The sequence below is a fragment of the Corapipo altera genome, unplaced genomic scaffold (assembly GCF_003945725.1).
Source record: "Corapipo altera isolate COAL_440 unplaced genomic scaffold, ASM394572v1 1b, whole genome shotgun sequence".
Lineage (NCBI taxonomy): Eukaryota > Metazoa > Chordata > Aves > Passeriformes > Pipridae > Corapipo > Corapipo altera.
In genome coordinates this window covers 7,690,888-7,704,481 of record NW_020884881.1, presented here as the reverse complement: position 1 = coordinate 7,704,481, position 13,594 = coordinate 7,690,888, and the positions used below count along the sequence as shown (strand labels likewise).

Below are 13,594 nucleotides of genomic sequence, written 5' to 3'. Positions count from 1 at the left end.
GAGGGAAGGCAGTGAGAAAGGCTGCTGCCACACCATCAGCAAGCACTGTGGCTGGTGGGCAACTGCCAGCCAGCTCCCAGTGCCTGCCGCAGGCACCATTGGCCGGGCCCGGCGCAGTCCCCAGCACTGCTGTCTGGATATCTCTCAGGGCAGTCGCTCAGTCGATGCCTGGTGGTTATCCTAATTATTTACAGCAGGTATTACAAGACAGCCCAACAAGATCTCTGCTCTGCACAGCCCTGTACAAACCTGTAGCAGGCAAACTGTGCACATGTGGCACCTTGCTGCACAACCGCACAAGGGAGACAGATCCAGTGGGATCCAAAGGGAGAGGAGAAGAAAATAAGGAAGAAGGAAAGAGGAACACCAGCATGTTTTCTGTAACAAGCTTTTAGCATCCACCAGGTCCTAAAATATACCCCCGGTTTCCACTCTGCATAACCAGTGCAAACAACCAGTGCCTACTGTCAGCAGCTTGGTCAACAAACCCAGGTGTTAGACTGCCAAACTCAATGCAGAATAATGTCACGTAGCTTAGTAAGCAGGACCTAAAAGTTAACCTGTCTTACCTGACATTCCAAAATATTTTTCTCTTTAGCTGGTAAATCCTTCTGCAAACACCCTGCAAAACCACCCAGAAGGCACCAGCAGGTTCATGATCTCGAGAAACTGAAGTTAAGATGGGATTTAAACTAGCAGGCAATTATCTGCCAGATGGAGAGCTCATCATGCAGAGCACACATTGCTAAATTACACTGCGTCAGTAAAAGGAGGCCAGTACCAGAAATACACCCCATGAAAAGGGAAACTGAGTCAACTGATGGGGTAGTTCAACCCAGTCATTGCTGCCAAGAGACCTTTACTACACGTGTTAGGGCAGTGTTGGCCATCTATAGCATCTGCAGGCATATTGCGGGAAAAGCCACCGGATCCAAGCAACAAGCAGTAACATGTTGATAATTACCATCAAGTCTATCATCATGGCAAACTGCAGTGAGAAAGAGGATTAAACAGTAGGCGAAGATGGGTTGAATTCTGAATACTTAGCAGTGTAATTTAAGCCCGAACCCATGAATCATTCCATAACTGACCCTTTAGCCCATCTGGGGGCCACTCCACATAAAAGCAGAACACTTTTACAAATAGTTAAAGCCAGAATACAAAAAAAATCATCTGTGATCAATAGGAAAGTACTCCATGGAAATTCCCAGGGTTCTTGTGAGTTCTCAGGGGAGAAGAATTCAGTTCCTGGCAACAACCAGTACTGACCAAGTCCTGACATGGCCTGAATGGTTCGTGATCCAGCTTTTATTATGGCCTAAGCAGCATCCAGCAGTTGAGGGGCAGACTGCCCATACCTGCTGCTTGACCAAAATGGAGGTGCTCATGTACACAAACATGAGCCAGAAAGCTGCCTCTCCCGTGCCCTGTAAGTGTGAGCCTGACTCTGTGGCTTACGACACTTACCAAAGAGATGGGAAACGTGAGTCCCACAACACCTTCTGAACCTTATTCGACTCCTCTTTAGTGTATAGCACAGTGAGAGGTCTGACATCAAGGGCTGGAGCCCAGCCCATCTCTGCCCTTGCTGAGTGTCCCAATCACTATGCTGAGTGAAGTGCCCAAGCTGTAGTGGGATGGTATTTCAAGTATTCCCACTTTATAGGACACTTAACTGCCTAAAACAGGATACAGCTACAGGGAACAGGCACCTATAAGCGAGAGGTGCTTCGGCATTTGATGGTTAGATCTAAGTCCTCTACTAGACCTAAGCTGTGAAAGGTGCCAAATGCCTCTCCCTAGTCATGCTGAGCAGCACCCAAAGTGTCTGGAGGCTGGCAATCATGCTCTGCTAAAACAAGTAATGCACTGGTGTGGGACAGCTTTTACATGACTTAAACTAAATGCAGGTAACTAAATAAATTTTAAAAATAAAAATCACAGCTTGGATGTTCGAGGGCCTCCTTTAGAAACACAGCCAGCACAAACACTGCTGCAAGCACACAAATGAGGGGCTGGGCTGGTTTCTGGAAAGTCCAAAAGTGCTAAGACAGGAATTCAATCCAATAAGTTCAATGACTTGCTAACATCAGTTTTGAGTAGGGCCAAGGAGTCTGGCCTGTAGCTAGTGAAAGGAAAGAGCAAACCCAACCAACCCAACAGTTCTGCGTACTCATGATGTGTGGTCTGGTGGCATGGCAGCTACAGAGAACCACCTTGAGTACACCTGCTTCCAAATTCAACAGCCCCTTGAGATTTAACAGCAAAGACAGACTGCTAGGTGCTGGTCATCATGTCTGTGATACTCAAATCTCATAACATAGTCCCTGCTTTGCCCCTTTTGGTGGGGTCCAGAAGCTTTTGCTTCTTCCTGAAATTGGACCTAGCCCACAGACTTCATGGTAGGCAGGAGATGCCATGTTGACAGTGGTTGTTATCGATGGACTCTTCTCCCTCCTTCAAAAAGCACTGAAATATTTTGACCCTATGCATCATTTCCAAAAGTGCTGGAGACCTGATGCAATGTAGCATCTATCACACGTTGGGCAATGGTGTTAAAAACAGAATACTTTCCTTTGTATTTGATAAGCATAACAAGTCTATGTTTATTATGTGGTCCCCTGAGGATTTATTACAGGTTTACAGTTTCATTTATTTGCTTTTTTTGTGCTTGGCAAGTGTAAACACTGGAATAAATACGAAGGTGGTTACAGCTTAGCAGCATTAACGACTTGTTGAAACAAAGTCTGAAAGTTTTTCTTTACAGGAAATCCTATGTTTCTGTCTGAGTGCTTCTTTTTCAAGTGTGAAGATCATCTTTCTGAAGTATTTTAAAATTTTATTTCTTTGCTGAATGCCAAATCCCCATAAAAGCATACTTTTCCCCATGATTCACTCAAACTCTTGACAATATTTAAAGTATATTCTAATATTATTCATGGCAAAACATTTTCCTGTAGGCAAATTATAGCCTCCCCCATCTTTCCTATCTAGTCTGCTAAGCCTGTTACTACAGGTAGTTTGCTGTAACAGAAATAAGTCAAATCAACCCTACAAAAGGAAACAAACCCTTCCGTTCTGGAACACACATTCAGGGTGGGTTCATCCCACTGAACTTCAGCCACCTAACAACAAGGCAATCAGCCCAAGTCAGTCACTTATGTTCCCTCTTTAATCAGTGGGGTGAGATGGACATTTTCAGTCAACAGCCCTCCTGCTTATCAACCAGTCATGGCTGCAGCTTACATTTGAAGAGATGTAGAGAGATGATCATGGTAGGAGATAAAAATCTGACCAAAAGAGCCAAGCTGTACCTTTGATAATGCTGTTTCAATCCAACGAAATCAATACATTGCAATTCATTCTTAAGGCAAGCATATGCACCCAGGTCTTACAAATTAAAAAAAAGAAAAAAAAAAATGTTAGGCAAATCTCACCAGATCTCAACATTTTCCATAAAGATTACATCCTGCCCCTTTTGGAAACTTGTGTTACATCTATAAATAGTTCAGTGTTTTTCAACACTGGAAAAAGAGTTCCACTGGGGTGGGGGAAATAATAATACTGTCATTTGTCACAGAAATACAAACTGGTAAAACTGAATTTAATTAGGTCTGAGATGTTCTTTGTTTCAAATGGACAACCACTGTGAACAAAGCTTTGAAGAACTGAGCCCCAGAGTAACTTACTCTGTACTTTGATTTATGCAATCTTTTGTCCAAATAGTCTTAAAAGAAGGAGCAGACAACAAGAAAGCCTATCATTCAGAAAAGACAGCACCACCATGCTTATTTCTTAAATGGCAAAGTAGATGTCGGACTAGTTGGGAGTACTATTTTACCTAAAAACATCATAATTCCCACAAAAACCAGGACAGAAAAACTGTAACATGGAAGATTGCCAAAGACTGTCATTAGATCTGATCTGAATACCTTCAGGTCTTCTAACCCTCCCACATTTCCTAAAGACTTCCTATAGATATTTTTGGAAATCCCAAAGGAAGCCAAGAGAGATGGTTGCCCAAATCCTGCAACTTAGGTAATACTGAGGTAAGCAGCTAAGTTATGATGTTACCTCAAGCACACAAACATAGCGAGTTTGTCCTCCTAGGGCTTACAAAAGAGAGGGTGCAGGGATGGAGAGCACAGATCTTGTGTCTTGACATTTGATCTTTCCCTTACTCATCCTCCATGCATGAGCATTACAGCTAGAGTTGCCTAAGCTGCTAAATATTGTAAAGGTATTTGCATATAGGTTTGAAGAGGTTTCTGCTTCACATTTGCTTGTTTCTTGCCCCAACTTTCAGAGCAGTCACATTTCCAGGGTCTTTTTATCAGTCTCACCCGACCCACAAGGGAATTGAGTGGCCCAGTGACATCGCAAGTTGAACCTGCACTACTTATATGTACTCTACAGCTCATTGTTGCCTGTACTCAAAATAACCAGATGAAAGTGAGCTCAACTATGCCAATGTATGTAGCAGCTACACATCTGGCTGAACTGGAACAGTTGCCTTAGGTGTGGCATGCTCTAACATGCTCCTGGACCAATGTACCCTGAGCACCCAGCCAGCCCAAACACTGGAGACAACCTATCAGCTGCAGGGGTGTCTGACAGACCTGCTGCACACTCCAAGAAGGAGGCAGAAGATCATGGATGAGTCACTCCAAAACTTCCTTGGAGATGCTGGGGGATCCCAGGATGCCAAGATGCTCTTACCAAGATGCTCTGACCAGACTGGTGGAAATGTGAGGACACCTGGGTTCCCATCCAAGCATCTGCTAAGTGTCTCTCAATCACCGTACAGAAGAGCAGTGAGCACAGTATCTACCTTCACCTAATGTTATACTTCAAAATCTAACATTACATTCCTCAGTTGTGGGATGTCTTAGAAAATCCATTCAGCTCAAAGATGAGAGTCAACAATGGAAGGGAATTCCAAGGTATTAAGTATATATATTGAAGGAAAATGGACTATTCAGTGATCAAATATAAAACGAAAAGCTTTATCAGTAGCCAGCCACTTCCTCAGGTAGCGCTTTGGATGTTGGAGGTAATGAAGTATAAAATCCCCCTGCATCACATCACCTACTTTCCCCACCACTACTTCTACTGCAGGCTCACTATCATCCTAACAGCGAAACTTAGAACTAACTTCCTGTATTCTAAACAAAGGGTTCTTTTGCCATTACCTTGACAACAATTCAATGTTTATTCTGTATTTGGCAGTTTGCAGCAGGTTCTGCAACCCCAGCCTAAATCAATTCTGAACTGCAAGGAAACATGTGACCAGAAAAACAGAAGATGAGAGGATTCTTCTAAACCTGCAAGTGCAGGTCAGAAGTAAGAATACTTCAGTGACTTCTAAGAGTCCCACTTCTAAGAGGAAAGCAAATCACAAGGGAATACAGCAAGGAAATCAATTCTTTAATACACCCTGAAGCTGAAAACTAATCAAAAAATATAAACCAATTACCAATCCAATTAAATAGATGGTTATTACAACTATCTCCTCATTTGTAAATAATTTGAAAAATCAGGAAAAAAGTTTTCCAGGTAATCCCACCATCATACTTCTCTACATTTAATTTCTTTCTTGTGAGATTTGTTATCAAGTAAAGAACTTTCTCCCTCTCCCATCTCCAGTCTCATTTTTCTTATACCTTCTCCTTGCTACCCTTGTCTCCCTCTTTCCCAGAAATTGCTGAGAAAAGTATCAACGTTTTATTTATTTACAGACAGAAGATATGTTTTATCTCAGTAAAAAAATTACTTTGTCAGTCAGCCGTCCACTAAATATTTTCTCCTCATTGCCATAGATGTTTTCCTGTTTTTTGAAACAAAAATACACCACCTCCTATCAAAACCAGGGATGAAGTGGAAGGAAGCCCATAGGAAAGCAACAAGGCTGTCACAACTTTTTATCAGCTGGAACAGATCATCCAGCTAGAAAGGGAAAGTCACATTCCAGCGGGCTGGAGGGACACACATCTAAAATGCATCTTGCCTATAGAACTTTTATGGATGCAATAAAGGATACAGGTAGCCACTGCAGATCCAGGAGCTACCCTGACTTTAAATGACAGCCACTACTCTTGATTTGCTATTTTAGGAAAATAAATACTGATGTTCAAAATCACTGCTACTAGCTATTATCAGTCATCCTTCACTTCTGCCCCACTTAACACGTCACATAAGGACTGGGGATACAATCCTGCAGCTTGCCGTATCATGCCATCTTTCTAAACAGGTCCCTCATCATTTTTTCCCAGGCCTCTGCAGCCTTTGAGCCACTGCTTTCTCTCCCCTTGCTGTAGCATGGGATGCATGAGCGAAGTGCAAGTGCCCAAGGTCCCCAGGAATGCCAGTGTGCAAAAGCCCTGCAGCCACGGGACAGGCTGAAACATGTCCTCGTACGAGGAAGGAGGGAAGTGAGGATTATCCACCCATCCATTTTTATCATCTCCTAATTGTATAACCCATGGGGATCCCTACCGCAGTTGCCTGCAGGAAGGTGTTTCCCTGGGAAGGAGGCCATGAAGAGCAGTTTGGGTGCTAACTGACCCTTGCTGGTCCTAAAAGCAAGTCCTCAGAGGCAGCCAGAAGCACCACTCCCAAAAGAACCAGCCACCCTGCAGATCTGCCCCCCAAAGCATCATCTACCCTGATGCCCAAAGGCAGGGGCACAAGGCTAGGGTGCACCCTGACGCTGCCAAGGTGCCTGGTCCACATCTTGAGTGCCCAGAGATGCCCCTGTGCTTACAAGGATGCCTTTCCACTCAATTTTCCTTTTTCCCTTTAATCTCAAATCTTCACACACATTAAGTAATCCCCCGAGTGCCTTGTATCTCAGGCACACCTGTGGCCTCACCTTTATCAGAAGGGCTGCACCAAAGTATTGCATCATCTGTTACATTTGTATGGAGAAGACACAGACCTGGAGATTCAGGATCATTAGCATAATGACTTTTAAATTAGAATCATAATGAAGATCCTTTACCAAGCTCTGAGTAAAAATTCCCAAAGTTGATTGCAACACAAATGACCTCTATGTTAATTTCTATTTGCTGATAGTCAATAACCTCACTGAATGCCACTGGAGATTAAAAACTAAAGAAATGTAAAAGACAATACTTGAGCTTGCATGCCCTCAAAAATGCTTGGGTGTCTATCCCTCACTGTCTGAGGTGCACCACCTTCCCAAAATTGTATATTGTATGTTGCATAATGATATTTTACATTTTTGTAAATTACATTATTGGACCACTCAAAAGGTGTAGTATCCAATCAGATTGGTCTTTGTCTGCACTGTTGATTTAGGCTGGGTTCCCAGAGGAGTTTGCACACACATCTATTGTATCCCACTGAGCTGTCGCTGATGATAAGTGGGACTACTTGTGGCAGCACAGCCAAGTAGGTGCCAGCAGCGTTTGCAATGTGATACCCAGGAAAACTTGTGCAACATTTGTGCAAAGCTGAGGTTCCTACCAGCCTTTATCCCAGCCCTGGCGGGTACTGCAGTATAATTTGCACAAGTAAATGTAATGTGACTTGAGCAATGTTTTACTCATTTTTTGATCAAATAAATCCCAACTTAACATTCTCATGAACAACAAGTAATCGTATTTAACCATCCTATCAGTTTACGCCATGTATTTATTAATAACACTAAGAAATCGCAGACTGATCGACTCTTGACCACCTGTTTTAGAAGCCCAGCGTAAGATCTTGGAAAGCAAGGGCAGGATTTCAGTAGGGTCCACATTTCACCCCAGCTGTTGAAACAATAACAATGACACAATGTGCAGGCATGGGAATATAAGGCCAAGCTCTGCCTTTCTGTAGGAAGGCCTTGAAGGTACACCAGAAAAACGAGAATGTGCCTTTTTAAAGATGGATTGGAGCACCTGTGGATTACTTTCATGCAAAAAGGGTCCGGTTTGTTTACTCAGACAGCTCTGCACAGACACCCAGAGAAATTCACTTCAAAAGAGACTGACTTCAAAAGCTCCTTCCCAATCCAAAGCAAAATGCTAATATACACACCACCCACACTCCTCCCTCCTCCGCCTGGGTTGTTTCCTGACTGGCTGTGGGGGCACAGCCGACAGGTATCCCAACGGGTACCGCAGCACCAGGGCAAGGGCAGAGCCACACACGCCCCGAGCGTGCCCCAGCAGCCCACCATCCCATGGAACTTCTGACAGTGCTGACATGAAACTTCTGATGGTTTTATGAAGCCTATTAGCTCCATTTGCTTGGTCTTCATGATTCTTAAATTTTGTTTATATGCAGAAGGACATGCTTATTTGAATAATCCCCAAGTCAAATGAAAGACTGATACGTGGGTTTAGCCACGTATCAGTGTCTCAAATTCAATTGTGTAGCACTGCACACATTCACCTGCTTCTGCAGCACCACAGTAGCGGGAAGTAAGATTTTTATAGCACCAGTGTTACTTCCGACTCATATACAGATCAAATTCCCCAAGTTCATAAAGAGTTCTAGTCCTTCCCTGACCTAAGAGCAGCTGTGAGTAGGGGAGGACTTTGCGTTTGTCTGGGTTGAGAGGTTAATGGCTACTGCATAGACACATTTTTTTTTCAGTTAACTGGCAGGTCAGTTTAGCAGATGATTTGCAGGTGTTGCAACACTTAGAGATAACCCTGTGGAGTACTTCTGTCTGAGCTTCTTCTCTGTCTCTTTTCTTTTTTTAAACTGCATCAGATGAACCAGAGAAAGCAGGCAGGTGAGACTCTCACGGACTAATCACACAACCAACGCCAAACCCTGCCCCTTCAATTTCCACATGGCAAACTTCTCCAAAAAAAAGGTCAAATGTAGTTCAGTGTTTGTCAAAGTTATTTTAAAATCTTAGCTGTAAAAAGCTTTTAACCTTACAAATATCTCAAGACACACAGCAGACAGTACCGTTTTGATGAACATCACAGCAGAGTTTCAAAGTTCACACTTGCACAAAACATGAAAATTATGCTGGAATTACCAATCTTCTGCATAAGAAAACAGCTCTTCATTCCTACCTGAGACTTCACCCACTTCAATTGCATATATTATTACACTGAGAAAAGAATAGTTCACATCACCTAGTTTTCTGTTCTAAACATATGCTTCACCTCGTCTAATGAAACAACTTTTCCAAGCTTTGTGCTCCAAGATGAATTCTTATCTTCTGCTACTAGATAAAGAGCTACTGTTTCAAACAGACAGTGACCATGCAATCACCTGTACCTTAATCCAAACGTTTTTCTTCAAGGTCATAAGCCTAATGTCTATTTTTCCTGCAAGCCCTCACAGAACATAGAAACAGCATTTATGAGCTACCTTACCACATAAGCTGCCCCCCAGCATTTTGGAAGAACCAGAAGTGGCTTGTCAGGAGATACACTGCAGCAAAATCAGTCAGCTCAGTCAATATCAGCTTTATTTTTCTGAAGCAAAAGGACCTCAAGCCCATAAGCACAAGGGAGAGTGCGGTTCACTTTTCCGAGGCCTTGTTGCACGCTGTGGCTACTTACAGTAAAACAAGCACTGGCGGGATTATGCCACAGTTTGATTATTATTTTTCTAAATAGAACCATCCAAAAAGAAGCATTTCCCCAAGTGTCATGTTATTTACCTAGTACTTTGAGCTTTTTTTTTCTTTCCAAAACCAACACAAATATTAGTTTTAGTTTGCAGAGAGAGGCAGCAAGGAACGTATCTGGTTAAACCTTTGAAAGTCAACAGAAATATGGGATCAAGTCCACAGTAAACTTTATAGAGTGTCACCTGCAGAGGAAATTACTCATTGCATGATTGATGCCACAATTAGAGGCATAAAAAGTAATTCCATGATAAACAAGAAACTGAGCAGAAAAGGAATAATATCCTAAGAGCATGTGCTCAGATTAAAATATATACTGGATGATACCGAATAATCTTCACACACAGAAACACAAATACTTCAATGAAATTAACAGCACAGTATCACTCCCTCTCCCCTCAACAGCCCTGATTTTGGGGTTGCATTTGGCCAGTATCTGCCCCTAGTGCCAGTAAAACAACTCCAGTGCAATTAGCCATGTTACACAGCTATCACACAGCCATAACTCATTGTTTTCAGGGCTGCTATTTCCCATAGGAGTGCGGGCCAGCAATGCCAACTAGCACAGCTCCACCAATGTCACATCCATCCAGGCCACACCAGATCTGGCCCGAGGTCTAAGGATCTTCCAGCCAAACCTCTGGGTACACACAAGGGAGTAAATGTGTTTTGTTGCTGAAAAAGCAAACATATCAAATGTCAACTTTTTTTTTACATGCAAAAAAAGAGGGAGGGGAGATTGCATTAGAGATGGTATTCCCTACATCTCTGCAAGTTACATCATTTACTACCTTCATGGAACCACATCAGAAAAGCTGCAGCCAAGGTACCCCCTCAGCTGAGGGAGTATGTACCCTGCCACGCACACTTGTATTTATCTACCCTTGTGATCCATGTTTACTAAACAAATTCAATGCACCACTTCAATCCACAGCACATGGGCTTCATACATTTTTGTGGTTCCTCTCCAAAACTTTCACATATTAACTGCTGCTTCAGGAAACCAAAAGCTGCACACTAATCTGCAAGTGGGTTATTTCTGCCCATGCCCCCATACTGGTCTGACAAGCAGAATAACGTGCTCAAACGCTTGCTTACCTGAGACTGACACTTTCATAAGGGCTTCCAGGGGTCTGTTGTTGTCCAGATCACGACTGAGTTTGAGTTCCCCAGTGGCAGAGTCCAAAAGGAGCAAGTTTAATTCATTGCCTTGCACAAAGGTGTAAGCCAAGCTGTCAGACACATCGGGATCATGAGCTGGGATCTTGCCAATCACACCAGAGGGAAAGCTGTTGGACTTGTTGGTCACATAGTTATTGAAGAGGATCTGGAAGTCCTGCAGCACAGGTGGGTTATCATTCTGGTCCAGGAGGCGGATGTGCACTGTTGCTCGGCTCACAAGAGGGGCTGAAGTGGCCTGCACCACAATAACGTACTCTGTCCGGCTCTCATAATCCAGGTCCATTAGGGCTGTGAGGTCTCCATTGAGTAAGTCTAGTTGGAAGACCTCAGGGATGTTCCCCTCTACAATCTGGTACATGATTTGTGCATTGGTCCCCTCGTCAGGATCAGCTGCACTGATCCGTGCTACAATAGAGCCCACGGGGCTGTTCTCCTCCACAAAGATGTCAAATTCATCCTTCTCAAAGACAGGGGGGTTGTCGTTGATGTCCAGCACAGTCACCTGGATATCCACAGAGGCTTTCAGTGGTGGGCTGCCCCTGTCCACGGCAAAGGCCCGCAGGCTGTAGACAGCCACGTTCTCACGGTCCAGCTTGCGCAGTGTACGTATCACTCCAGAAGTGGGTTCAATGTAGAAGTCTCCATCTCCATCGTCACCACCCTGGAATGTGTAGAGAAGACGTCCATTGAGGCCTGAGTCACGGTCGGTGGCAGACAGCTGCAGGACACTGGTGGAGAGTGGCACATCCTCAAAAACCGAGCCTTGGTAGCGGTCGCGCAGGAAGCGGGGTGCATTGTCATTGGCATCCAGGATGAGGATCTCAACATACGTGGTGTCTGATTTCTGTGGGATGCCATTGTCATGGGCTGTAATGGCCAATGTGTAGGAGGCCTGGTCCTCATAGTCCAGCTCCATCAAGGTGGTGATGGTGCCTGTGTCAGGGTCAATGCGGAACTGGGGGATGTTATCGTCCAAAATATAAGTGATTCTTGCATTCTCCCCCGTGTCTTCATCAGTGGCACTGATGGTAACAATGGAGGTGCCAATGGGCTTGTCCTCGCTGACACTCACTGTGTAGTGCGAGCTCTGGAAGACTGGGCGGTGTGTGTTGGCATCTGTGACATTGATGAAGACCTGGACAGTGTCAAAGCGAGTGCCATCAGAAGCAGTGACTGTGAGCACATACTGCCTTTCTTGCTTGTAATCCAGGGGTAAGGCCAATGTGATCAGCCCCCCTCCACTCTGACTGGTGATGGCAAAACGGTTCCTGGTGTTGCCACTGGTGATCTGGTAAGTTACAACGCTGTTAACGTCTCTGTCCACTGCTGTCAGGGTCAAGACACTGCTGCCCACAGCTGCATCCTCGTTCAGTCTGAGGTGATACACCTTTTCCGTGAAGGTGGGGTTGTTGTCGTTCACATCCAGGACAGTGATGGACACACTGGCTGAGGAAGTCATGACTGGTATGCCATGGTCCCTGGCCTCCACCCCAAAGTGATAGTTCTCCACAGTCTCTCGGTCCAGCTCTGCAGCCACAGTGATCCACCCTGTGCTGTTGTTGATTTGAAAAGGGAATGCAGAGTCACCTGTTATGGGGGCACCTCCGGTGGATGGTGCCATCTCTATCAGTTTGTACTCCAAGCGGGCATTCTCTCCAGAGTCAGCATCCACAGCCTGGATGTGCAGCACCGAGTAGCCCAGCGGAACGTTCTCCAGCACTGTAGCCTGGAATGGAGTGCTCACAAAGATGGGGGCATTGTCATTCACGTCCACAACCTGCACTGACACCATGCCACTGGAGTTAATCAAAGGAGGTCTGCCTCCATCCTGGGCTTTGATACGGAGTGTGTACTCCCGAATAGTCTCGTAATCCAGAGGGTTGATCAGGTCGATGGCACCAGAGAAAGAGTGAATATAGAACTGGCCTTTCAGGTTGCCACTCACAATGCTGTAGTGCACCTGGGCATTGCTGCCCCGGTCCCGATCTGTGGCCTGTACCTGCAGTATCTGGCTGTTCACTGGGGCATCCTCTGGCACCTGGACCAGGTAGCGCTTCTCACTGAACTGAGGGTAGTTGTCATTCTCATCCTCTACAGTGATGTGCACCATAGCTGTGGCACTGCGTGGTCCTGGATCCTTGCCCTGGTCATTGGCTTCCACCACCAGGTGGTACTCAGAGACCTCCTCACGGTCCACTGGGGCTCGAGTCCTCACAACCCCGGAACGTGGGTCAATCTCAAAGACCCCATCACCAGCTCCTGGCTCCAGCAGGCGGTAAAGCATGTTGGCGTTGGCTGGGGCATCACCGTCGGTGGCGCGAATAGTCAGCACCTCGTAACCCACCTCCAGGTTCTCTCGGATGCTTTCCCGGTACTCAGGCTGCTCAAACACTGGTTCGTGGTCATTGGTGTCACTCACAGTCACTGTCAGGTAGGTGGTGGCCGAGCGGCGACGTGGGGAACCGTGGTCGGAGGCGGTCACCTTCAGCACGTGGGTGTCTTTCGTCTCCCGGTCCAGGCTGCGGGCAGTGACCACACTGCCTGTCTCGGTGTCGATGGAGAAGTAGTCGTTGGAGCGCTCGTCAAAGAGCGCCTCCATGGAGTACGCCAGCCTGCCGGCTTCCCCCTCGTCGGGGTCCTGGGCCCGCAGCACGATGACCGCCGTGCCGGCCGGCTCGTTCTCGGGGATGGAGACCTGGTAGCTGGGCAGCTGGAACTGCGGGGGGCTGTTGAGGCTCCGCACCCGCCGCGCTCCCCGCCGCCCGCCGCCCTCCCCGCCCGGCAGCGGGGCGCAGCCGGCGGCGGCCC

The 13,594-nt window shown here is 45.8% G+C and overlaps 1 protein-coding gene across 5 annotated transcripts in view; it reads right to left on the bottom strand.

Moving 5' to 3' along the window:
• Positions 1–13,504, bottom strand: part of CELSR1 (cadherin EGF LAG seven-pass G-type receptor 1) — a 168,441-nt gene extending 154,937 nt beyond the window's left edge. For 4 of the 5 annotated variants that reach the window (XM_027639764.1, XM_027639763.1, XM_027639762.1 and 1 more), the window contains exon 1: positions 10,703–13,484. In XM_027639764.1, coding sequence (XP_027495565.1) covers positions 10,703–13,385 — 2,683 coding nt within the window. In that variant the 5' untranslated portion in view covers positions 13,386–13,484. Of the gene's footprint in view, positions 1–10,702 lie in introns of all 5 variants that reach the window. The other variant, XM_027639766.1, reaches the window with a different exon arrangement.
• Positions 13,505–13,594: the final 90 nt, after the last annotated feature.